At 40.2% G+C, this 27,365-nt stretch overlaps 2 protein-coding genes across 3 annotated transcripts in view; one reads left to right on the forward strand and one right to left on the reverse strand.

Annotated features, from left to right (window-relative positions):
* Positions 1–7,004: 7,004 nt before the first annotated feature.
* On the reverse strand, positions 7,005–25,471 carry LOC146965079 (rho GTPase-activating protein 6). Of its 2 annotated transcripts, none has more exons than XM_085765651.1 (13): positions 25,117–25,471; positions 15,133–15,292; positions 14,708–14,776; positions 13,481–13,743; positions 13,073–13,268; positions 12,903–12,958; positions 12,650–12,800; positions 12,371–12,519; positions 10,725–10,901; positions 9,842–9,939; positions 9,314–9,576; positions 8,637–8,723; positions 7,005–8,544 (listed from the first exon to the last, which is right to left on the reverse strand). In XM_085765651.1, the coding sequence occupies exons 1-13, from the start codon at positions 25,261–25,263 to the stop codon at positions 7,973–7,975; spliced, it is 2,388 nt and encodes a 795-aa protein (XP_085621777.1). In that variant the 5' UTR covers positions 25,264–25,471; the 3' UTR covers positions 7,005–7,972. The 2 variants fall into 2 exon arrangements, with proteins under 2 accessions (XP_085621777.1, XP_085621779.1); XM_085765653.1 differs by lacking the exon at positions 25,117–25,471 and adding an exon at positions 18,352–18,613 and having other exon boundaries at positions 7,537–8,544.
* The window catches only part of LOC146965080 (FERM and PDZ domain-containing protein 4-like), a 42,219-nt gene continuing 37,440 nt past the window's right edge, over positions 22,587–27,365 (forward strand). The window contains exon 1 of the mRNA XM_085765644.1: positions 22,587–22,806. The gene's annotated coding sequence lies outside the window, so the exon portion shown is untranslated. The remainder of the gene's footprint in view (positions 22,807–27,365) is intronic.

Raw genomic sequence — 27,365 nt, forward strand, 5'->3', positions numbered from 1 at the left:
AGTCTGAAAACACAATTCCATACTTGCAATAATGAGATCATATTTGAGGGATGCTTGTTCATCTCTCAGATGGAACAAAGGCTCAAGGTTACTGAGAATTTCAGCAAAATTGAACCTTATCTTGAGAGTTTCTCCACCCAGTCCCTTCTCAACTCCTTAAAAAAATGCAATCCCTATTAGTATTCATAGTACAAGCGCGTCAGCCAAGGTGTTTTAAAGCAGTAATGGTCACCAAATCAGAAAAAGAAAAACTGCACGGGTGCCGGATTTTTCCTTTTTATATCTTTATTTCTACCGAGGAACAAAATTTAAACCTTGTGTGTCCAGGGTCTTTCCAAGGAATAACTGCACCACACACTTAAAAGGAAAAAATAAACTGAAAAATGGATCGGAAAGATCTGGAGGTTGAAAAAGCCACTTGGGGGGAAATCAGAAACCCGGGACTCTAAAGGCTTACGCAGGTTCCCTTGGATAAGATACAGCAGAGTTTCAAACCACGCAGGAGCTCACATTAATAAAGTTCATACCACTTTATTACACAAACAGTAGAATAGTAAGGGACACGCACGATTACCTTGTGTATCACTACCCCCATAAAAGGATGCTGCCAATTACCCTCGACAAACACCCATTAACGTAACCAGATGTGCTGTTTAAATGTGATTTTTGGAAACATTGTGACAGGGTAAGAACTGGGAATAGCTACATGAAAAGAGGCAGTTATACTTTGTGGTAATACGATCAAGAAGAGGATCCAGGAAAAAAAAAAAGATGATGAAGGTGTGAGAACAGAGCCTGAAATGCTTTCATGGGTTGACGCCACCACAGAAAATTTCAGGTACATGTGAGTTATGCTGACAACTAAGGGATGGCAGTGCTGCCTTGTGGTTGCGGTGATGTTTTTTTGGACACTGTTAATCTTAAACGAACAGAGTCGAAATTTACAAAGCAGATGGGAGAGTGGAGATGGAAGTCGAAGATATATTTAGTTTAGTTTTCTCCTGTTTTCCTCCACAGTTTTTGCACTAAGTTTAGATTTATCCTCTTAATTTGATCTACATCTTCTTCCAATGCTGCCATCTTCTGAAAAAAAAAACCCTTCTGGCTCTTCCTGTGACAAAGCGGCACCTCTGAAAGATGGGAAAGTTGCATTCATGGAGTTCAATCTCCTGCAGCTCAAAACTTGTTTTTGCAGGAGAAGAATAAGTCTTTCTTGTTGTGGGTCTCAATGTTGAAGTGAAGTCATATGTGTTTCACAAGAAGGTATTAGAAATGGAGTTCAGAGTCCATCTGTCGAATTGATCTGATCTGGCTTGGAAGACTAATGGAATATTAGATCACCCATAGGCGCTACAGGCTCCAATAAAAACAATGGGCTTGTCTGTGAGGAAAGATCAGCACGGACCAAAAGGAGCAGCTCATTAATTCAGGAGTTCATCTTTAAATTCAAGTCTAAGCTACAGTCCTTCTTTGAGCGTTCAGACAGTGAAGCATTGAAGAGAAAAGGTGGCGTCCACATGCAGCTTTTTTTTTGTTGTTTGTTTGCAACAGGTTTCAGGTTTCAGGTCTCTGCCTGCATATGACGAAACCAGGGAGGGGGGAGTTTTGTTGGATTAGAGGGACTTTTTACACTTGGTGAGGAGGGATGATTACAGCTTTATCATTCCTTTGAACAAAATGCAGTTTGATGACTTCATCAATTTTTTTAACTCCCTGCACCCCACGCCCACCTGGTCAACCAGACTAACTGCATGCACACTGTACACATTTGTGCAACTCTACTTTGTGAGTGAGATTTGTTGTTTTTTTGTTGTTTTTTTTAATTTTTGTTTATTAATGCTGACACTGATGTAAAAATGGAGCATCTTCAGATTAGGTGATCACTCAGCAGACTGTTGGCACGTTGGCCTTGTGGGAACAGCATCACAGGAAGGAAGCCACAGAAAGGTCACTTGCAAATCCCCAGCATGTGTTCTGTCCACTGTCATGTTTGTGGTGCCAGTTATGTAAATTATGATGGAACACATTTTTAATTCTAATAAATATATAAACATATAATATAAATATAATAAACCATTTTAAACAAAGTATTCGCTGCTGTGTTTGAAGGTCTAGCTTCCTCCCATGTTAGAAGAGGTATCTGTGGTTTTTTTTAATTATTAATAAGCTGCCTTCATACTTTGTAACCCTGTTCCACAGGGAAGTCAATACTCATTAAAGTTTACTCAATAACAGCTTGCACTTGATAAAAAAGTCAGGTTCACTCAAACCAAGGAAAGACAGCTTTTAAATTGCATGTTCCTTCCACCTGGAATTAACTTCTAAAGATTTTTAAATTGGGCTCGGTCTCATTACATATGGATGTTTTAAACAGGTCTTTTTTTTTCTTCCTTTCAAAGTGTAGATACCATTTAATCACCTGCAATGCAACTATAGTATTTCGATCGATCCACATTGTATGACTGACAACTGACCATTCTTGTTAGTGTTGTGTGTATCTTTTGTGATCTCAGTGTATTTTCTGGGTGAGAAATCTGCACACTTCAAGATCAAAACTAGAAAAGGTTTGCAAATTACAAATGGCAGCTGACAGAGTTGAAATTGTTTGCATTCTGTGGTTTGTATCTTTTGGGAACCTTTGAGGGAAACCTTGGTTGTTGTTGGGTGATTGTTATGGTGATCATGGTTGCTGCAGTGTCTTTATACATTTACAACAACTCACTGCAAAGAATATAATGACAGGTTTTTTTTTTCCCTCAGCGGCCTGGAAATCAGTGCAGCGCATGTCTGTGTGGAAGCTGTGGGGGGGGAAAAAACAGCAGGACCAAAGAAAAGATGGACTGACAAGTATGAGACGGCATATTATTAGATTCTGCTATATCAGCACGTTTCTGAAATCATATCTGAAAATTAATACCAAAGGGACTAAAGATGAAACCAAGACAGAGGAAGAAATGTGCCGGCAGGAAACTAGAGGACGCAGTGGGGAGAGGGTTCAGAGAGAGAGCTCCTGCTGCTGCTTGCTCGTCTTCTTCGGGACTAAAGTGTGGAAATTTAAAGGTGTTGATAAAACATGCAGCCCTGTTCCCAAGTGTTTGTGTGTTTGCATTGTAACTCTTGGTACGGATTCATATTTTTTGAAGTCGCTTCTTTGATAATTACCCAGGTCGATCCTCTGCTTAATTATTAACTGCTGGCATTTTCTTTGATGCATAAAAAGGCTTGATTATATGTTTGAAGCTCGATTTAATGCTATGTGTCTGAGCAGCAGCTTCTCTCGCAATCAGAGTACATGGGAGGATTATGGAATTTTAACAAACATTACAGCCTGCTGAGAACTGTTTCTCTCAGCAGATTGATTTTTTTTCTGGTAATGATCACTTTTATTTCCCAGCAAAAATATATAAACAAAAGTGTTGAGAGTATTATTGTTTCCATCACCTTTTTTGCACGATTTCTGAATGTGGAACTCATTTCACATGATAGCTCTGTGGCTTATGAGTTGCAAAATGCACATTGGAAGTCAGGTTGAGATATTATCTTATATATCTCTCTCTCACCCACACACATGCTTTAGCTACAGCTTTGCAATGTGCCAGCTAAATGACAGACAGTCAGAAAAAAACAAATAAATAACAATATAAAAAAAATATAATATGATATGAAACCAGATTGGATCAGTATGTGTGCAAGGCTGTCTCATAAAACAAGCTTGATAAGCATAAGCTTTACAGGAGAACATCTGGACGGTTTAATTCCTGATGTTGCACTGTTGAGTCACTGTTTCAGCCACATAATTTTCTGTTTGTTGCGCAACTGACAAGAAAAAAACTGCCTGTTGCAAGCTGCATTTTGGTGGTTGTCCTGGATGTATGCTGTTAACACGACTTAAATGGTGAATCATTCCCTGGCCAGCCTGCCAAAGATCTGACATATTGAGGTTGACCCAACTTGATCCCATGTCCCACCCGATACACAGCCTGCATCCCAGCTGAGCAGCTGCCTTGTATCATGTGAACTCAAGGAGAGTAGAGGAAAACATCATTGGCAATGTGTGCACTAAAAGCCATGGGGCGCATGGGGACAGCGCGGCCACATGGGCATGCTACTGACATGTTGTATTATAGCCTGTGCCACATGTACATAGATCGTTTGAACACAAACAACAAAATGGAAAGAAACATGTTTTCTACCAATTTTCTGGGGCGAAATTTGATCCTTGTTTAAAAAAAATATATATATATATAATAAAAGAAATATTAATCAAATGTGTCCCAACAGGAGCATGAGGCAGAGCAGATGAGGTGAATTAAATGAGATTTGGTGGGCTGCATAAACACAGGCTGGTATTGCTCCACTGAGATGGCAGAAAAACAGGAGAGAGGAGAAAATGTTTCTTGTAGATATAAACAGATGAATCGATTGAATCGATTTGGAAAGCCCTGAAATTCAATTCAGTTAATAACTAAAGAAATCTAAACACTACTTCAAACCCCAGGACTACAAACCACTAGCAGCACCACCCACCACACCAAACAAGAGTGAAGAGTCACTCTGAATCTAAAGTGAGTTGAAAATTGCACCAAATTGGTTAAACTTGTCTTATCAGTGAAACACTTGGTATCTAAAACTTCACATTTCGTTCATGAAGTGTTGAACTGCACTAAGCTGAGAGGCTTAATGCAATCACTGCTAATCCTTTAATCTTGAACATTTTTTTTTTCTTGAAATAAACTTCATTACCCAGTCATGACCATGACTCCCATAAGCCACTCTTATTGACATCTGGGCCCTGTGTCACTCTTGCACTCATTAATAGTCTGCTGACTATTGTATTTCACATTTTTCCATTACTGAAATGATGGACATCGTGTTCATTCATTATTGTCATATACCGTTATTGCTGTATAGTATTCGTCCCCCACAACAAAGACCGCAGAAATACATTTCAGATACAATGGAGGGGGAGTGGAATCATAAATCAGCAAGAAATAGCTTCTTGTCTCAACTTTTCAAAATGCAAATGCAGCATATAAACTTAATGCAACAGTGACAGACAGTACATTTATTTGCCTTAAAGGTAAAATCCACTCCCCCACCCCCTTTTTTCCTCGCAAGATTAAATTTCAAAACATCAACAGTAAGCCAGGAGAAAATTTTGGGATTTAGGTCCACTCTTGGATGCTGTAGCAAAGTCAGAGAGTGTTGAAAAGCAGTCTTTATATATGAGGCATTCAGGGTTTGGTATCTGTGATGGCAGAAAATGCACTGAGGCTTTGTAGCTTTTGCTTTGAATGTGTTTTGTGCTTGCAACACCTTAATGAGCTCCACTGCGCTCTATTTCAGTTCAGCAGAGATTTGTATATCAATGTCGACCTTGAAACCCCAGGGCCAAGGCTCTCTCTTGCTTCTTGACATTCAGCCTCATCTCAGCTGTGACCTTCCTCTGTCCTCCCTGCAGCTGCTCCTGATGCCAGTGAGCGGACCCAGACAGGATGGACCCCCTGTTGGGAACAGTTGCAGCTCTCTGCCAAAGGATCATTTTACATCCATCAGTGCTGCACAGATAAGATACGAAATTGAATATTTGATCTTGATTCTTTGCTTTCAGGAGGCTGGTCACAAATGAAGAATAAAAAAGAAAAGCATCTCCAGGCTGCCCCTCCCCCCTCCCCCCTCCAACATCTTTTGCAGGTTAATAGATTGGACATTTGATGGGATATTGGGAAGGCAAACCAGTCCATTTGTGGTGCAGATACAAAAGTGCATCCAGACATCCTGTTCTGTGTCTTTGGTCTCATCGGAACGGGACTGAGTGGTGGCCAGATACGACTTGGCTCAAACAGCTGTGGAGCCAGATAGGGGCCCTGGAAGTTGAACCACAAAATTGCGGTGAGGAGGAAATCCCCTGGCTTTGTTTAACATGGGAAGAGTTTAATATCAGGGTGAGAAGGTTTACTGTCAAAACATAGTCAGATTACTTATGACTTTGCTATCAGAACAAGACTGTCTCTGTCTGTCTCAAAGGAACTCTTGCAGACTCAGCTCCTCCAAAAGCACCTCCTCTCCTAACACCTTTAACACCCTAATCATACATGTCTACATTACTCTGACTGTGCACTTCTTTACCTAGTCTTCTTGCCCTTTGTCCTATTGAACAGATTCAGTACTTAGTGCTTACTGCAAGGTCTTCTCTCTACAGAAGGTTGAGTGTTGTTCATCACTTGTAAGTCATTGCATTGGATAAAAGCACCTGCCAAATGAATGTAAGTACTTGACACTTGAAAACTCAAAAAAATAATGCAGTCTATCAAATCGCACAATTGCAGTGAACACAACTGTTTCCATCACTGTTATATCCTCAAATACACATTCCAACACTTTCTTTAAAGTATCTGTAATGGCAGACATTTTCTGCATTATTGCACGGTTACTATGAGTACTCCTTGCTGTTCTGGTGCATTACCTAATTGTTAAATTTTCTTTTATACTATGATCACAGCTCACATTTCTCATTTTCATCCACATTAAGCAAGATTAATGTGGATAGAACAAAATATGCTTTTCAAAAGCAATCAGGGCTTGTAAAAACAAACCAAAACAGTCATCATCCATAGTGGTTCCTTAGAATGAAACAGCTGTTCTGAGTGTGATGACTCACATCAGCATTATGCTCTGTGGGTAACAGTTTGAAGAAGCAGGGAAACCAACAATCAAAGAAGACTTTTTTTCCTGGTCTTATTCTGCCCCCTTGTGGTCAGTTTAGGGAACTATTTCTTTGTGTTCTGGGCAGTTAACTTACCGTTTGATTTTTAATTCATGCCCATTCCTCAAAAGACCCTCCTGGGGAAAATAGTCCAATTGCCTCTTAAAGTATAAAATGATACGTACCAAATGGAAATAAAAGCACAGAATGAAAACAGCTTTAGTTACCTGCTGGGATGCAATGGAGACACACAGATAACTCATTAATGCTTATGGGCTCCATTTTTCTTTCTATTATGAATTGACTTTACTTGCATTATTTGCAGCAGTTTATATATATATGTAGACATGTATGTAGACAATGGAACAACATTGATATTTATATAAATAATGTGTTATATATGGTCTGTTTAGATATAAATGTAATTATACCTTATCATTTATTCCCATTATAATTTACATCAAAATTGTCATTATTAACACAAATTCTTGAGTTAAAAATGTGTTACATGAGGCCACAGTGAACTTTTGACCGCCAAATTATAATCAGTTCAACCTTGAGTTCAGCTGAACATTTGTCCCAGATGTAATGAAATTTCTTCCAGAAGTTCCTGATAACAGCACACTAACAAGACTGGGACAGACTTGAAGTCATGGTGACCTCGAACCTTGACCGCGAAAATCTAAATCAGTTCATCCTTGAGGTTAAGAGAAAGTCTGAATCAAATTAGAAGACGTTCCCTCAGGCTGTAATTCTTGAAATATTGAAGATTGCACTTAGAGCCTTGAACAAAACTCAATAGCTTCAGTAGATGAAGGAACTACACATTTAAAGCAACATTACAACACAAACATTTTATTTTTACATTCAGCATTAAAAAAAAACATTCATGGCTTCCAATCAAGCATTAATAACATTCAAGTCTAATTATGACATTCAAGTCTAATATAAAAGTTGTTCATGGTCGTGTTGCAATCGCTGTGTATTTCATGACTAAAATACATTAAAACAAACTACAAAAAACATACAAAAATACACAAAACAATCATTATATCATGTTTACATACCATAATAATAATAATAATACGTACAGTTTAACACTTATGCAAAATAACAATTAAACACATCTAAGAGAAAGTTGGTGCAAAGTTCTGTCAGTCTGTTGAAGATGAAAGAAGCATTAAGTGTTATTATAGTTAAATAGGTGCGTGTCAGCCTCGGATGATGTGACGCGTTAACTTAAGTTCATCAGAGTATTAGAGTGCATCACACCAATGTTTCCGGCAGGGCGTCTGCGTTTTCTTTTGACAGTATCTGCCATATATGCCACCTCTCTGTCTGCCAGTCCGGTGCACCAGGGCCCTTTTCCTGTCCACGTCCAGAGGCGTCACCAGTGTCCACAGTCTGGGAAGAGGGGCTGTGCTGGGACAGTTGTGGAGTTTGGGGGTCAGACTGATACATGAAGAGGGAGGGTGTGGAGTGAGAAATATGGGTCTCTCTCAAAGGTCCAGAGTAGTGAAGGTGAGACAAATTATCCGTCCTGGACTGAAATAAGGGATATGCAGGATGTCTCGTCCTTGCTGTCAGGTTCTCTGAGCTAATAGCTCCTGATTGGCTGCTCAGTCGTCGCTGATGTAACGTTGATTCTGATTGCGTCTCTCCTCTCTGGTCACTCTCTGGACCACTGCTGCTCCGAGCCACTGGGAGGTGTGGCCTGCATTCCTGCACGGCCAATGAGCTTTGTGTTGGTCTGATGGGCAACTTGTGGTTACCTTGGTGACTGCTCAGCCCCTCTGACGATCCATACGACTCGCATTCTGACATGTCTCCAAGGGAACCTGTGAGAAAAAAAAAATCACTTACTGAACATCCAGCATCATCACATACCTCAAAGACAATCTGCAACAACATGTAAAGAGCTCGTAGTTACCAGTGATGTGATTGTCAGGGAAATCTCTGCTCAGCAGTTCCTGCCAAGTGTCCCAGAAAGGGTCACTGTCACAGATAGTTGAGGCCGCTAACAGAAACCAGACCACATGTTTTTTTTTATTATGTTATTAAAGGGATAGTATCATTTTTTTAAAGTGGGGTTGTATGATCTCCAAATAGCCCCTAAGTACTTTAATTGCAGTAGAAGACTCTCTGCACTCCTCCCGTTAGCAACACCAGCCCATAGCCCTGCCCAGAGATTTACAACATACATTGTTGTGAATGGACCCAAAGAAACGGCCTATTTTCACGGCCTAAAAGAGGTTTTACCTGAGAAAAAATACGCAGTTCCATTGTTCGCTATAATATAATTTTTTCCAGGTAAAACCTCTTTTAGGCCGTGAAAATAGGCCATTTCTTTGGGTCCATTCACAACACTGTATGTTGTAAATCTCTGGGCAGGGCTATGGGCTGGCGTTGCTAACGGGAGGAGTGCAGAGAGTCTTCTACTGCAATTAAAGTACTTAGGGGCTATTTGTAGATCATACAACCCCACTTTAAAAAAAAATGATACTATCCCTTTAAGGCTATGATGGACACAGATTAAAAAAATAATTCAACATTTAAAAATACACTTTATATTCAACTGTGCTATATACTGCAATGTATTTTAGTCACCTTTGTTGGTAGAAAGCGAAGGGGAGGTGCTGCCGGATCCATCTTTTGAATTGCCACTGTGTTTGTACTGCCCAGAAAGTTTGAAAACTCTGTCTGAGAGTGGACTGCTGTCCTCGGGGTATTTCCACAGCGGTCCATCTGACAGGACAGGCGAATTGTTGTCATAGGGAGACACCTCTCCGCTTGAAGCCTTGATGGAGTCACTGGACAAGCATCGCTCAGTCAGAGAGAAGGACTCCTCCCCTCTCAGAGCGCCTGGATCTCTGCACAAACACAAACAGCACAATAAATATTACATTAACCTACTGCTGCTATAAGCTCCAGGCAGATGGAAAGTAATGTTCTGAGAAAAGCACGCTGTCTTATAAAAACATATAACAGAGGGGAAGGGGGGGTAGGTCATGAATTATAACGCACATGCTTCATTTAGATAATTTAGGTGCTTAGGCAGGAAGACGTCGCACGCACGCACAGACACACATGGTTGGAGCAAACATACACACAATGGGACAAAAGGTGGAAACTCACGAGTACTGAGACGCCTTCCTTCGCAGCAAGTAATCCACAACATCAGAATCGGTCTCAAGCAAACTCATCAGCACCTCATTCTGCAGGTCAGCAGGAACCTGAGGGAAGCAGAACCATTTCACTGAATCCCATAATAAAGCATGACCGCTGTAAAATTGTATTCTCTGTTATTTTAATTAATTACTCACATCTGTAATAAATCACTGTCCCTGTTTATTTGGTGAATTACAGTTTTCTATTCCTGGTATTTGCAGTATTATGTCTAATGCAGTATGTACTGCAACAGGGATAGCATGGTGTTTGTATGATATGAGGAGAGAATAATGAACAGCATTCAGAATTAGAGAATTAATGACATTGAGAAAATATCTGAGGGGCTTTTATTGGCTTCCTTAAGAGATCATTTTCAGATACTCCAATAGGTGCATTTGTGCGTGCATCTGCACTTAAGTTCCTGGTAAAAAGAATTATGTGGATACCCTTGCTTCTAATCATTGTCTATAAACAGAACAGAGGCTGGAACGACACTTGTTAACCTCTCTAGTGAGGCTTGTGATGCAATAAAAAGAGTATTCAATAAAAAACTTAATTTAACAAGGTTCAGGGATGAGAAACAAATTGCTTTTTCAGATTGTTTTTCTGTTATACTACTTTGTTTTATAAGCGACTGCAGATGCTTAGTTCTTATCAAAACCTATAAAACTAATGTTTACATTTCATTAAGAGGTTCCGCTCTATTGAGCTAAAAAATTTCTCATAAAATCTTTTTTTTTCTTTGTTGCCAAAAAAAGACTTGACTAAGACCTTGAGATTGTTTGATTAAACCCAGGGCTTCCTTTTAACTGTTTACATGCCTTTTTTGTTCGCAGTGAGCTCGGCTTACCATAAATAGCGTATCATATGAATCGATCATCGCTTGGACCACGCTGATGATGGATGTGCTCTCCTCTGCACGGGCAAAACTCTCCACTGCAAACTCTTTGTCTTTCTTTTGCTTATGTAAGAGATTGGGTCCAAAGATGGTGGCTAGATTCAGTGATGTCATCTTGTTTCCTGTTATCTGAACAAAACAGAGGACATAATGCTATTTGTCTGGACACTCAGTTAACAGTCATGCACTGTAAACACCCAACCAAATTTGTCAAAAAAAGAAAAAAAAACCAAAAGAGCCATTTCTTTGATGGAAATGTGTTAATGTTTAGCCAATAATGTTATTCATCAGCTTTGTCAGTAAACAAGTAACCTCTAATTACCCAAAGACAATCTCACTGTTACAAGAAATGTTTTTTTTTTTCCAAACGATTTATGTTAAAAAATGACAATGCAGCTAGATTACAAGAGATTTTTTTTAATCTACCCATGGAATGAAAACGAGGAGTAATTGTCGTATTAAAAGTCGTCTCCTGGTGACCTCCCAGGACTAGTTGGGAATGTCCTGGGTACCTAATACAGGCCTGCCACCATCAATCGTTCAAAGAGACCAAGCGAACCTTTCCTTCAAAATTACAGTATGTGTGCTCAAGGGCTGAGGCCAAGAATAAACTTTTTTTTTTTGTTTTAATGTGTGGGAAACTATTAACCTCCATTGTGACTATTATCAAAAAGTAAGATTAACACAAAGGGACTTTAGGGCCCAAAGTTTAGCAGCAGAATCATGATGGCAAGTGCAAGGTCATGTGCATGAGGGCGATGAGTTCGATGTGTAGTCAATATAGAAATGTGGGAATGGCGATAACGATGATGAATCATTATTATACTCTCACATGATTTATCTCCAATCTCATATAATCCCACTATTCTGCCATAAAGTGGTGCATGACAAAAACGGTTCACCAAATCAAGCAGAAAGTCCAGATAGGCTTTGTGAAATAGAAAAATATAATTATCCGGTGGATGCGGGGGGGAAAGATGCGAATATGGTCCCCGGTGAGATAAACTTTGTGACATTATGGAGATGCATTCTGGGAACAATTTCTCTCTACTTCCCATTTACAACGAATAACAAATCATGACTGAGGAGCATGATGTTTGCAGAGGCACATCTTTTTTTCTGTGTGTTTATTGTGAAGCAGGGTGCTGCCGGCTGTGCATCATTTAATCTAGACACCCACAATGGATCATGATGTGTAATGGTGCTGCGCCGGGCACAGGACTTGAAATCAGAAGCTGCAGGTGTAGCAGACATCTGTCTTACTGCCTTTTGTTTGCCGTGGGAATTCATCAAAATCGCATTAAACTTGTAAAATGTTGGTATTATTCTGCGATGGCTGCCCATTTCCTAAACATATTGTTTGAGCTTGTTAGTGGAAAATCGGCAAGTGTCAGAATATCTGGCGGGCTGCCTACAGTCCTCAGATGTTTCATTTCATTACAAGATCAGAGACCCAATTAGGGTGGAAATATTGACACCTCGTCTTGTGCTGCCTCATGTGTATAAAATGAGTCGGAAACACATCTCGTTACAGATCACAGGTTTCTGCTTCTGCACTGGTTGTTACACTGCCATCAAAGAACGTCCAGTCTCTTTACCTCGTGGCCATTACGATCCAGGCTGTCTTCAGCATGCGCAGCCACAGTGGACAACAGGCAGAGGAGACGCTGCAGCGTGTCACTGTTACAGGCAGGAAGCAGAAATGTCAGGAGCTGGATGGCACTCTCTTGCTCTGAATGATCCAACACTGCAGCAAAAAAAACAAAACAGAAAAACAATCCAAAAAGTTGACATCAGTCTTCAATGAACCCTTCTGCAAGCCATTGACGTGAGTCGTGTTTGTGCATGTGTGTATGCAGTATGTCTTTTCTCCTCACACATTGTGTTGATGAAAGCTGTGTAAAGCTCTCTTGTCAGCAGTGGAGTTGGCATGTCTCGGAGGAATTCTTTCAGCAATGCAGCTACATCATGGACACTGTGCTCCTCATCCAAACGAACCTCCCATCCCTGGTCCAACTCCTCGCGAAGCTGGATAAAATATTGAGACGGTTAATGCAGAAAAAATGCAATTCGATGCAATTTATTTATTCAGCGCAGACATGCTTTAATGCTAACCATCTCTAATCTTACCTGGCGTACTCGCTTCTTGGAACTCCCGACACGGAAAATTCCTACCATCTGTAGGCCTAAGCAAAGACAGAGATGCTCTCAGTGCCAATACTGTGGCACTCAGCCTCCAAGACATTTAAATTGTGCGCAGTGTATTGCTAGTGCTCATTCTGAACTTTTATGATGTGTACCAAATTTTTCCAGATGCTGGCAGCAGAGATCCACGGCCCTGGGCACCTGTCTGTAAATAGGGTTGAGACTGAGTTTTTTGTCACGGCGCTTCTTCCTGTTCCCAGCTGCCTCCTCTGGAAGCGATAGCTGGAGGGCCTCCAGGAGCCGAGACTGGTTATCGTCAAGGTCAGTGATGCAATCCACAGAAACTCCACCCTGTCGAGCAGATGGGTGACAACAAGCATACATACACTGACTGTTGTGAGTGATAAAAATGAGATGCAGCCATTTAACGCCCGCACCTAATTAGTGATTATCTGAAAAGGTTATAAATATCAGGCAGGAGGATTCTACTGTGCAAGGGCCACCAGGCAGAGTTCCTCTTGCACAACAGAAACCTGTCAGCGTTTATCGACAGATAAACCTACCCTCCTGCGAGTCTGCGGGGCTCGGTCCAGCGTGCCCAGGAGAGGCGACTCATTAGGCGTCTCCGACGTGGAGCTGAGAGAAGAGGTGCTGCTGGAGAGTTCTTTGTTTCTCCTTTTGAGACTGGAGGTGAGGTTAAGGAAGGATAACATCAGCTCGGTGGGGTCACTGTGTTCTTCCCGCTGGGGATCGTGCCGCTGCTTGTGTGTGCGGTCGTTGGAAATGACCTGCGACAGTGGTATGCCAAACGCCTGGGGCATGGTCTCTGTGTGGGGAGGGGGGAAGACAGGAGGACTAAAAGTTCATCTTGCTGGCTCCGAGTCAACTGGGAAAGGTTAAATTACTCTTTAGATATATTAGTCCTGTCAGCATATTATACACTCTTGTACTATAAATCACATTGAAAACACTGCATTTATATTGCCATTTGGATTTACAGTTGTAGTATTTTCTGTTCAAAGCTGTGCTCATTCATTCAAGTTGACTTTTAAAATAAATGCTGCTCTACATAAATGTCACTAGAGAAATACTAAGAGCAGAGCTCTGAAGTGCACTCTCTGTATTCAGAGTCAGGCAGTACATACTTTCTGAAACGCCTTTGTAAACAAAGGCGGAAAAAGAGGAAAGAGGGGGCTGGCCATGCCGGAGGACAGGCTGTAATGAATGAGCCACCACTTAAGATTGTTTTCGTTATTCCCCTCAACTGCCTGTCTGACAGAGAACATCATTTCCCTGGCAGGGCTGCTGCAGCAGCGGGTGTGGCAGCGTGGCGGCTGAGGAGCGCGGCTCCCTCTGAGACTTCTTTTACCGCACTGTGGAGATTCTGATCACTCCGTGCTCCGTGGGTATAAACAGCTGAGGATGTCTGCTTCAGTGAGCCTATACAGCTTCAGCCAAAAGGATCACAGAGTATCTTTTCAAGTGTCAGAGGCTGACTAGGCTGGAAACTGAGCAAGGGGGGGAATAAAACTCTGACAACACTCAGTGGCTCTTCCAAAAAGCAAGTTGTGTTTACAGTATCTTCACAAGGTTGGAAATTCGACTTAGTTGGTAAGAAACTCTTATCTGGAGACAATTTTTAAGGGTGTGCACTGAAATTCCCTCTACACAGCTATTATATAAAACCGTGATAGGGCACTGAAAAAGGCAAATCGAAGTCAGACTGCTCTCTAATTGAACATACTGAACTGTACATGACTCCAATTACACTATACATAGACTCATATTACCTTTATCTTTGCTCTTCTCTTTCGATAATGAATCCAGCTTCTTCCTAAGTGACTTCTTGGGCTTGTGGCCTAAAAAGGAAGCAGAGGTGTCACAGGCCACTTGTTAATAAGATGATTATGTTAAAACAGCTTAACAAATCAGAGGGGCTGACAACAAACAAATGTGGCGCTGGAATCTTCATTCATAACCCCTATACAAGGGTAAGCCAAAATGTAAGCGTACTGTAGACATGTTCACAACATGAAATCAAAGGTGGTGGTTTGTTTTGCTAAATGTTTTATAAAACATGCAGTGACAAGATTTTGCCTGGGAGAAAAATAACAACTTGGTAGATACAGTAAGAAGGGATTTACAGTAATACACAGAGAGGGATCTGAGAGTCTTTTGAAACCTATTGTGCGTGTGTGTGTGTGTATTTTAATACATTTAGGGATGGTGATGTGGCAGCCCAGGTCGTGATCCCGGAGCAGCCTTCTGTAGGCCACATCTTGGAGACGAACCCTCTCCAGCTCTGAGAGGCTTTGCAAAGGGACGGGCTTCAGGCCAACGCTGCGTCCTGACACGCTGTTCCAGGTGAAGTCACCCTGAGGACACAGACACACACACACACACAAACACACACACACGCTACATATCAGATACATCTATCATTGCTGTCACATTTGAAGTTAATGATCAGCCGCGCTCCGTGCAGACCCCCAGCCTGCATGAACTGACAGATATCTCTGCTTCACTTGTCAGCTCAAAGTGAATACATTAATCATCTGCTGTTTCCCATGACACAAACTGACAGTCTGTTTTCAGAGGTGTCTAAATACTATTAACTTCTTGATGTCAGCATGCAGCACTTGTACTGTATTTTTTTTCTGCAGTCTGAACACATACACTTTGTGGTTTTTTGATTGTCGGAGCAGGAATTGTGAGCTGTTGACATTATGAACACTGCCTCCTGGTAAGAGAGTTTGTCTAAGAACCTTTCAAAGCCAAAAGGTGAATTGGATCAGTTGTCTTATCAGAGAGAGCAGCGAGAGTACAGACTGTGCACAACAACTGCATGATGCTGCATAACTGTCTTCCTGGAACTCAACAGAAAGCACTTTAAAATGATTTTCCTCTTGATCTTTTTAAAGTCAGACACTTTAACTCATTTGTACCTGTTTTAATGGACTTACACTATTTAGTAGTTGTACTGTTCAAATTGATATACTTCTTGTGTATTTGCTTGACATCACTCTAAATGATTTTCAAATTTAAATAAAGACATGAGAATAAAAATAACTGGGGGATACTTTGAAATGATCTATCACCATTCACCAATAAGGAATTTTAACTATCATCATCAATACTTCATTGGCAAACCGATGAGCCATTATGTGGGTTTAATACTGTACTAATGCCTGTGCAAATAATCAGATCTGAAATCCTCAACCTTTGAGCATCTCCATGCTGGAGATTACAGTGCTTTGATCCAGCACAGTCAAGCCAATCATATGAGCCATGTTCCAAAGAGGCTTAGTAACTCATTATCAGGATAAGGCTTACACTAAAGTGGCTCACTCCTATTAAATCTGAATTAGGACTGTACTTCTGTAGCACACTTTCCTCTGGTACATATATAGTGTACTAGACGTGATGACAAACATACAGTGGGGTCACTGGCGATTAGCTTACTGTACAAAGGGAGTGGTCATTAGAGTCATTAGTCTGTTCCCTTTGGTCTTTCACAGGTGGAATATCAAATACATCTGTATCAATACTGTTGGGAAAAAAATGATGCCTTAACTGCAGAAACATGTGATTATTTCATCATCATCATCATCATTCATTCATTTTGCACAGAAAATGCCAAGTTAACACAATCAAACCACAATTTGTTGTCTGATCAACGGTCCTAAACCTAGGCTAATCATACAGTTCAATTCCATTACCCCCATGAAACGTTTGCATGGCAACAGATGATAAAATTGCAAGAACAAACCAACAAACAAAAACAAAAAAACAAAGAATGAGAAGCAGCGTTTCATTGGCACTTTGCAAGTAACGTTAACTGCAAAGCGTGAGTAATGTTTGTTGTTATCCACCCATTTTGGTCAGACATTCCTCTGGTGTGACTATATTGGAGTGGAAACTTTCTTCCTATCTGATATGATGGTGAACTCACAGTTCCCACAGTTTTGCCTCAAACCATTTTTTTTTTTTTTTACTTTCTCTGTGGAATTCCAAGTATTGTGTGAACAGCATTTTAATGCAAAATCCCCCTTTTGTTATTACATCATAATAGAGGGCTTGAGTGTATCATGCCCATAATGTTCTAGTGCCAAATCACTCACACATTATTCAAATTTGCCTATCACCTATTGTTGGGAGATGGATAACGCAAGATAAAAAATACTCATGCTGTTATTAACAGTTATTGTCAAAGCTGGATGAAGTTACTGCTTCTTATCTTAATGAACTCATGATCAAGGCGTTCAGTCAGTGACAAAAACCATATTTTAACATCTTACAGTATAATGAAAATGGGTTCCATTTGTCTTGGCTGCCTCTTAAAAACAACATGCCTCATATGACTTTACATGGACTTGAATTACACTTGATTTTGTTGTGTTAACATTTGCAAATTTAGATTACTTTAATCATTTTGTTTTTTATTTTAACAATGGCTTGTCTTTTATCTTTTATTTATATTATCATTATATAACAGTAAGTCCTCAAAACCCCACTCCTGGTTCAGTGGATATACACACTTCCCTCTGCTGTGCACCATCATCTAAATTTAATTCAAAGCCTTGTTGAAACACAAAGCCTTTGTTTGCTCTCCCTGGAATACAATGAGAGGAAATGTGCTAGGTAGTCCATACAATATAGCAAGATTGAAAGCTCAGATTATAGCAATCAACCACACTTGAACTAGCTCCAGAGAGGTGATGGATATTCTTCAACACCCAGAAAGCCATTCAGTGGTGCATTATGGGAGACGTTTCCCACAAGAGTCCTCACACTCTGCGCATGATATTTGTTGATTAGACTTCTAAACAACAAAACACAAATGCTTTCAGATATTACACTCATTGTGTTATTTATTATTTTCTTTTTACCACTACAGTATGTGTAAAAGTGCTGTCAAAACAATAATATCACTGGAGTGTCTCTTATAAAACTCGGAAAAACTACCAGTACCAGAACAAAGTCATTCAATTACTCATATCCTGTTGTTTAAATAAATAATGGGCTCTGCAGAGTTCACTGCAGACTGTTTGACAAGCTTTCACATCAGACATCCTATTTTTTCCTATGCTTTCAAGGTTTTGCATACAATAACAAATAATAAATCTCCATTATTTACAGTTGTAGCCTACAAAAACATGCAGAGTGTGGTGGGCACTATGCTTGCCTGTTGACTTGGTGAGGTTTCAATCAAATTACAAAACTATGAAAAAAGAAAATAATAAATATATAGCTACAGTATATTTTTTATAAATGTATTTTACACTTATTGTGACACAACAAATTGGACACGAAGCCCCTCCAGTTTTTTCAGCCTTAAACTTGATTTTCTACACAACTTACAGGATGTTTCTTTCATGTGTGGTTAATCATTTTGTCCTAAAACATAACTAGAAACAGCAGGAAGGCTACTCACAGAATGAGTGTTGCTCCGTTGCAGAAGCTTATCTCCCACTACATAGACTGGTCGCCACGGACGAGACATTTCCCCTCAAATCCAAACACTCAGTAAGTTACCGCAAAATTAGCCGACGACGCCATTCAACTTCAGACGAGACGCCCCCCAGACAAATAAAGCCTGACATGCTCTTTACTGTCTCGACCCAGGGCTCACAACATGCACTTCAACGTGACCTGTTCTGACGTGCACGTAAAGTTTAGTCTCTCGACTGACGTACTTAAGTCAGGTGGGAGAAGGAGGACACGGGTGGTCACAAAAGTTTTGCTCAACCCCCAGTTTACAAAACAGAAAAATAACATTGGTCAGATAGGGTCAGATGGAAAAAGCGGATGAGCATTACAAATACTACATTACCCATGAGCCTCAGCAACCACCCACCGTTTCCATGGAGAACTTAACGAGGATGAGCCGCAAATTTGACCAGCACAGTGTAAACAAACAACAAACTAACGAAATGAACATCTATTTTTAGCACCATCGTTATAATATCCATCTAGACTCTAGTTTCCCAAAAAAGGAAAAGTGAATAGATTTTTAGCTCTCATGAATTACGCATATTATGTCGATTATCAGTTCAAACTTTATCGTCTTTAGCTTGTTGTTTTTTGTCAAGAAAAGCTAACATAACGCTAAGTGTGTCTTGGAAATCTCATAAACATACACTGTCCTCAGGGAACAGAAAGACAAACTGCAAACTGTGTGGAGCAAGACAATGGCGTATATCAACACTTTAGAGGTAAGACGATTTATTTATTCATTCTTTCAATTAGTGTGTGTGTTGGCAGCAGAGCTAACTTAGCTAGTTTAAAACAACTGAAAAAAGCTGCGAGAAGTCAGTTGCATGTCGGTAAATAAAGTAAGTAAAGTGTGTGAAGAGCTCATAGGAAGATGTTTAAAATTTCTGACCAACTCACATCTCCTGCCCGTTTTTAAGTTTCTTTCATTACATCAAAAGTTTTGACTACAAGATTATTGTGGCCAAAATAATCAATGATAACAATATTGGAGAAATTTTCAAACAACAATGGTAAAAGTGACCTATTAGAAAATATGTCTTAACTTTTGACTGGTAGGCCTACTGGCCACATTGCCACCACAGTTTTCACTGTTGTGCCTCATGTCTAATATAGGGTATTGTTGTATGAGTCTTAAGTCTAAAGTGGAGTGATGTAGTCTAATTTGTTTCAGTGGGCATACTGTTCATACAACACATGGACTATAGTTAGATAATTGTTGTAGGCAATGCAAGGTAGCTTTATTTATTCAGTACATTTCATACCAAGGGGCAACTCAATGTGCTAAAAACAAAACATAAACTAGACTAAACTAGACTTGCCAATCCAAGATTCAGATTTAAAGTTCTTTAAAAGAGCTCACATGAAAACGTAAATGTTTTTAACCTGGGTTTAAAAATGCTTAGAGTTGGCTGGGTCTGACTTCAGTTCTGCTGGTAGACCAAATGTGTAGTTGGTATACTGAAATGTTAATTTTCAGTGGGTATACTGTATAGGCCTACCTGAGTATTACATAGACTACCTGAGTCTTACACCTGTGCAGGCTGACCATGGTAATCAAACTGATGTGGCAGCAGAGTGATATGGAATAAACAAAACAAATTGACAAACCCCTGCCCGGATTCAGAGTCTGACACCCAGAACATTGGCTGTCATACTGATAAAAAATAAAACACAGTCACTCCATCCATCACATAGCTAGAGATTCAGCCTCCTTCAGCCTGAGATAAAGGGAATGGTCTCAAATATGAAGGGGACCTGCGATCAATATCAATATTTAAGTTTTAATTGGGTTATTTGGGGTAACTGGTATATTCACCACCCTTTGTCCTGTCTTGTCATGTTTTGCTTGAACTACTGGCTCCATTGCCCACCACAGTTTTCACTGTTACGCGTCCTGCTTTCTGTCTTACACCTGTGTAGGCTGACCATGGTAATCAGACTGATGTGGCAGCAGAGTGAGGTGTACTTAAACAGGAGGACCAGAGCTATAATGTCAGTCACCATGGTAACCCCTCTACAAGGAGGCCGTACTATATATTGGGTATTATAGAGCACCAGTGGCTGGAGGGAACCTATTAAACCTTACAGTCGATTAAAGGTCTTGTATCTTGAGTTGTAGAGAATTATTTGAACAAAGTCATATTACTTTTCCATGTGTGTCTGTTGGAGAAGCTTTGTACTTCCTGGACTGCTGGAATGAGGTTTGTTTGTGTTGTGCAGGGTGATGATAAACAGGAAACAGAACTGATGATTCAAATGTGATTCTAGTTGGAGAAATCCTCATTCACTCTAGGAACACTTTAGGCTGCACAGTATCTTTAGTAATATGTAGCATAGGTTTCAGTGGGAGGTTTGGTGTCTAGTTTACTTGGTTTTGTACTTTTTCAGCTTCATCATTACAAAGGATAGGATAGTCAAAAGAGGGAGCATGACAAGATTTGACAAAAAAGTTCCTGAATTTATATTGAATTATATTTCATCTTGCATTTAACCAAGTTAATTTCCTTTTGTGAGATTTTAGTGGCTTTGTACGATAAATCAGTTTCAGTTTCCTGCAATCTCTCTCTCCTTCTCCTTCAGGCCATCTCTCCTCCATGGAGCTCAGAGGAATGCAAAAAGACTCCCCATCTAAACACAACAACACAGTGCATCTGTATGGTCTTCATTCAGCCAATACATTCAAAGAGTCATGGGACACTCAGATGTGTTTTACATGGTTTCTCAGTTGAAACTTAATATTGCACTTTTCTGTTTCAGAATCAAACTTTGATTTTTATTCCTAACATTTCAAATTAGAATGTTAATTTATAGGCACATGTCATTTATGACATGGAGCATACAAAACATTGACAAATCCCTGCATGGGTTCAGATTCAGATTGGGTTCAGATTTGACACCCAGACAATCGCTGTAATACTGATAAATATGAAGCACCGTCCCTCCATCTATCACAGAGCTGAAGATTCAGCCTCCTCCAGCCTGAGATAAAGGAAATGGTCTAAAATATGGAGGTGACCTGTACAACAACAAGATGATAAACCTATATTTTATAAAACTTAAGCATTTTGCTGGATACAAAATCTATGCATGCATGTTTGGGTACTACCTCACGTAAACTCTTAATCCTGATTAATGTCCTCATTTAGTGACTACATCACTACCTCAGAATGATAAATGACTCCCTCTAAAGGCTTTATAAGTTCCTGCAGTTTTGTAAGAGAAACCTGAGCAACTGGGGATACACAGTATTCTGTTTGCAGCCATACAGTATATCTATTCTGGATTTTAAAGTGACTAACAAAAGTATTTCTCTTAAGTGTTTTGCATCATATCAAATGAGCGAAGATTACATTACGCTCCGCCTGGGTTTTTCTTTTTTTTTCAAAGGCAGCATCTCCTGGAGGCACTAATTAATGTGGACAATATTAGCTGAGTGTAGAAAGAGAAAAAAAACTCAGACTGACAGTTAAATACTTCGGCTTCTGCTCTTACCGACAGATTTTAACCAAGGGCAATATTTTCCAATATCTCACCAAGGCCTTCATATCCAGAGGCTGTAGTTGAATAACAGGCCAAAATGAAAGACATCAGTTTAAATGAATCTAAAACAAGACCGTTACCAGTGCAGGCACATAATGATCCACCGCACTCATATTTAACACCAACTGACTCGCAGTGGGGCAGTAATGCCGACTGACATGATATTCAAGGGCGTGCAAAATACTTCAGGATCATTACTCCAGCATGAAATGCCAGGAAGATGTACACAGGATATCCATGCAGATCAAAGATACTGCTGCACTGCTGAGTGTGATACAAGGAGGAGACCTAGGGGAGAGACACTTTACCTCAATAATAACCAGATTGTAAATATACCCTTCTTCAATCAGCTTATTTAGCACTTAAAAAACCCAAAAAACACTGTTATACACTACTGTCTTACTGGAGACTCATACTGTATTCTCACAGAGTGACTGAGAACTGAATCTGGTTAGTCAGTGTAAGTATCCAGCTACTGAGGCTGGAAATACCCTTGGACACTAAGCAGATCATATATGCCAGTTACGTAATGATACAAGGGTACATGAAAATGAGATTAAAATGATCCAGTGTGAAACAATGATCTTACACCTGTGTTTATATGTGACTCGATGTGTGTTTTTACTCTTGCAGACACAAACTGGATGCTGTGGCGCTGCAGTTGCAAGGCCAGGGAGGTTTAGTTCCATGCCATACAAACGGACAGTCTCCTGTGGGAAGAAATATGTGCCTGAGGGACTGTAGCCAAGGATCAGGTCATGCTGCTGTACTGTGAGAAATAAGAGTTGAGGCTTTCTTCATGTAAACCAGATGTCTCTGCTTTTCATCTCAGCTCAGACTACTGAGACCCCGGGTGAGTACACCTCTAATACAGCACAGTGACACTCAGCCTATGGAAAACACAAGGTCATTTATAACATAGATCAAAAATACCACTCTGACACTCCTTTTCAAACAAGGGAAGGGGTGTGTTTCCATGCCAGGATTACAGTATGCTACAGTGAGTTGCCACATCCTGATTATATGAATCATATACATCATAGTGTGACTAAACACATTGCAATGCTATATTTTCACTGATTATACTCATTATTAATGTTAGCAAGCTCTGACAGTATGCATTAGTTGGGTATCTCATGAAAAGAGCTGGGCCTGGGTGTGTGTTCAGCAGCAACATGTGTATAGAAACAGTGGCAGCCGAGCTTCACCAGTGTTACTGTGACTGTATCTTAGATACGATTGTCTCTAATTGAACTGCTGGTTGGATATTTGCACAGTGCACCCAGTAAATGTGAGTTTCATTACTGACATGGGGTGACATTTGCATAGAATAAGCCATTTACTCACTGTCAGCGTATAAGCCGACAGTGTGGTCATGTGAGTCTCCAGGAAAGATCTCCCACCAAAGACTTGAGCTCGACTGGCTCAAGTGGGTTATGGTCTTTCTCAGTGGCATGTTGGAGCTGTAAATCTCAGCAGTACTGTGCAGCTGTGCTTTTAGATTTCAGCTTTATAATGCTTGGCGAAAAAACTAGGCTGTAGAGCAGCCCTCTGAGCATAATGGTGTAGGCAGCACAAAAGCACTCCCCAAAGTCATGAATCACATTAAATATCCTATGTGACACAGAGCTGTCTTCAATATTAATCAGCTTCATTCATATTTGCTGTGATTACATTTCTAAGTGCTCTGGCGTGGGATGTGCGCTCTGGTCGATGACCGAAAGAGAGACCAGATACCTGGTATTCATTACAAGCCTATTGTAATGTCACATCTGTAATACATTTCCATTATACTAAACAAACAGTGTTACCATGAGGACCAGCTTAAGTGCAGCAGCGCAGAATTACTCAAATTGTGAACATGTGACTATGGTAAATGCTAAAGCTATGATAAAAAAATAAATAACTGCAAATGGCCATTGTAATTTAGTGTTTTTAAAATATTTTTTTATATAAATATTTTTAATATAGTTTCTGCTAATTAAATGATGCAGTGAGGCGCCTTCTCATGATGATGAAAAGCATGGACACAGTAATGTTTCTTCATTTGCACAGGTCCCAACATGCAGTATTAACAAAGGTGATTTGTTTGGCTATACTGTAACAGGAATGCTTGTGCATTTGGACAATTATTGAAGAATACTGCTACTGCTTTACACGGTGTGGTAAGACATTAATCTACATTTGAAAGTGAATGTAACATTGATTAATAATAAGAGAAGTTCTTGTCCTCAATTTGAAGTTTTCTTTTTTTTTGTTTAATTTTAAAATGATATAATAAAAGCAAAAAGCCTCAGCTGGAGGAAACTTCGGGAGCTCATGGTCTTGTAAAGGGCGATCCACATTCACAGCACACATTGTTGTCAAGTTGAAAAGTGTTTTGGAAGTTATCAGTTCATCAACCATTACAACCACATCCCCAGTTTCTGTCATGATACCGGGAAATTAGCTCTTTTGTTGCTGTTAGTGAGAAACAGTTACCAATTGTGACATGGTTTTCCAGTCAAACCTCTTTCAACAGACACTGGCAAGTCAGCACAAGCAGATGTTTCTACTGACATCACTTAGGCCAAAGGAATGAGTTGAATCACCTTTTTCTTGCTGTCTAGTGACGCAGCAACATAACTGGTGCATCAAAGGTCCACACACATAAAGTTAATGTGTGTGTCCTGTTAGTCATACACTTGATGATGTTGCAACAACATTCGCTCGCGATTTGTTTCCCCATTTGAAAGAATGAAATAATCAATGCACGTGTAAGTGTGCAGAAAACAACTTTTAAAAACGTTTTTCATTAAAGATTAAAGATAGATGAGAAATATTGGCAGTTCTGTAACTACCGGTACTTGGATACATCATCATTAGTTTATGGGCTACAAAACACTTCCGGAATTTAGTAAGTCTATACTGTACGGGCTGTGCGCTCTCAGGAGTACAAGAAAATAAAAGAGCTGTTTCTGCTAACACAGAGGAAAGTTTTTGGATGTTTGCCAGCCCTCGGTTCATTAAAAGTTCCACTGCTAAATTTGTTGTCATCACAATCAATATCACTTCACGCCAGTCCAGCCCAGTTATCCTGAGAAAACTAACACAGTCTGTAGTTGCTGTCTGGTATTTCTAACAGGTAGCATCACCTGTCTTATAAAGCCATCAGGTCACTGACCTTGTACGACGTCTCTTCCGCTTCGGTACCATAATGTCGCATCAACGCCGGGTCCAAGCTCCTGGTCAGTCTCAGCCTCCGCTTCGAAATAGTTTTGGGGCTTAGGGAGCACGAGAAAACGGTGCTTAGCAATCCTTGAGCGGACATATCTACTGCAGCTGGTCGGGTTGTGGAAAAAAGAAGTGTAGAAAAATAATCATCTCTCTGACACAGATCCAAACGGAGCGGAAGAGCGGCAGCGTGTCTCAGCAGCGGCAGCAGCAGCAGCAGGTCCCCTGCGCGTCTTCATGCTATTATGAAATACGCGCCTGCTGTCTCCCGTGACCCCCCTCCGCCCCCACATAGACTCTGACTCAGTACGTCCTCCTCAAAGTTTTAATTGGGATAAAAAGAGGAAAAACACTCCATAAATGTTAATCCTCTGGACGCCTAGACTTATCAAAATGAATAGTTGCAGAGAAAACAACTGTAGCCAACTTTTCTTTCATTTTACAATTGAAATCTCACTTAAAATCAATAATTGTGTTATTATTATCAAAACATGAGTTTAAGATAATTCCATGTTTAGTCTATATCCAATGTGAACTGTAAAAAAGTTTTTTGTTAGGGCATTATGTACAGTAATGTTGCTTCTTATTTGTAAGCTGATAATACAATTTGATAAGTTTTAGACCAATGTTGATTAAACTGTTGTTAAAATTTAAGCGGCTGATGGCAGTTGTACGTTTACAAGAACAGCATTATCAAATCAGGATATATCAAACAAAACAAAACAAACAACTTTTAAAATTACCCTGTGTTAAGAACTATGACACCCTCTTAATGATAAACCCACTGGACGAACTATGCCCACATTCACAGTCCTTGCTTGACCAAAATGCTTTTTTTTTTTCCTCACCGTAAGGCAGTTGAGATACTTAGCATCTAGTGCCCTATGGGAACACACTCTTCCTGTGGGAGCCCTGGGGAAGGGACCTGTGTGATAAAATGACATGTGAACCAGCGCTGTATGGCAACGATAAGGATTCATCAGATACCAGGGTCCACCAAACAGACAGGGGAAGTGGTGATAAGGGTGGGATAAGAGGGCGGCTTTGCGTTTGATTCACTTATTTGGTGGTGCTGGGGTTTGCAGAAAGAGTCCATGCAGATTCACATCAGACTTCCCGTTCTGTCATTTCTCAGTGGTATGAGCGCATGGGAGTTTACATACTAACCTCGTAAAGGATTGTCTAAATGTTAGGCCCACACAAGTTCAGAGTGGGATTTTGAAATACCTCACAAAAAAGAGTTTGGGTTAGTTTCAAATATTTAGGTTTTTTACTTGTGGTTAAAAATGCGATTGAAACATTCTCCATGTAACTGCCACAATGTAATGTAATTCATATTTCAAAGTGATGATCGCTCCCTTAATCAGCTAAGCATCTTTCTGAGAGGCACTTCACTCTACAGTGGGCTGTAGAAAAATATAATGAGTACTACAATGAGCAGCCTGCTGGCAGGAATACTCTGAGAGATTGCTGTCTCACTGGATCAACACAGGTTTCTGAGCATGTATGGGGGAGGTAATTTCTCCCAGTGATTTATTAGGTCAGTTCTCTAGTGCTATTAGATTTTCAGGGGGAAAGGAAAACAGTCTCAGCAGTAGCACTTAGATTTCTTGGTGCTGGCTTCTGCTGAAACTATGTGTTCCAGTATCTGTGATGAAAACGATAACCGAATGTAGATCTGCAACAGTGTCTTTTGCTGAAAATGTTTTAAAGAGACTGACTGTTAATATTGTTTCGACATGTATGGACATGAGCAGTTGTGCTTGAGGATTTTGAAGGACATGAAATGGAATCTCTGTCTCTGTGAGTGCAGCTGTGGATGAGCTAGCATGGCATGAGGTGGGTGACTCCTCCTTTTTGGGAAGAATAGACCAGTAGATTACCGGCCACTAGATGGAAGTAATACACCCATATTGTTGCTTAGGTATCAACTGAGTCCAGGCATGTGTGCATGTGTGCTAATGATTAATTTGGAGAATGTACTTGTGTTGACCACATTAATCTGCTTGGGGGCAGCAAAGAAAAGCTGAGCAGCTGGGCTCCTATTGCAGCCTCTCCCCCACATCCATCCCACTGCTTTCCTGGGTTTGGGTTACTGTACATTCTTGCTATACCTAAAAATGACATTGTTCCAGGTTTGACATGTGGAAATTTGACACAAATGAAATTATGCACCATACATCACCATAAAATGTGAAA

The sequence above is a fragment of the Trachurus japonicus genome, chromosome 21, assembly GCF_045865225.1.
Source record: "Trachurus japonicus isolate A0001 chromosome 21, Traja_1.0".
NCBI lineage: Eukaryota > Metazoa > Chordata > Actinopteri > Carangiformes > Carangidae > Trachurus > Trachurus japonicus.

What these genes read in the sequence shown, in the direction of transcription:
- LOC146965079 (XM_085765651.1), bottom strand. Translation starts at nt 25,263, where the DNA reads ATGTCCGCTCAAGGATTGCTAAGCACCGTTTTCTCGTGCTCCCTAAGC. An exon ending in AGAGAAGAGCAAAGATAAAG is followed by an intron (nt 13,744 to 14,707) that starts GTAATATGAGTC and finishes CTCCCCACACAG; the next exon opens with AGACCATGCCCCAGGCGTTT. An exon ending in CATATGATACGCTATTTATG is followed by an intron (nt 9,940 to 10,724) that starts GTAAGCCGAGCT and finishes TGCTTCCCTCAG; the next exon opens with GTTCCTGCTGACCTGCAGAA.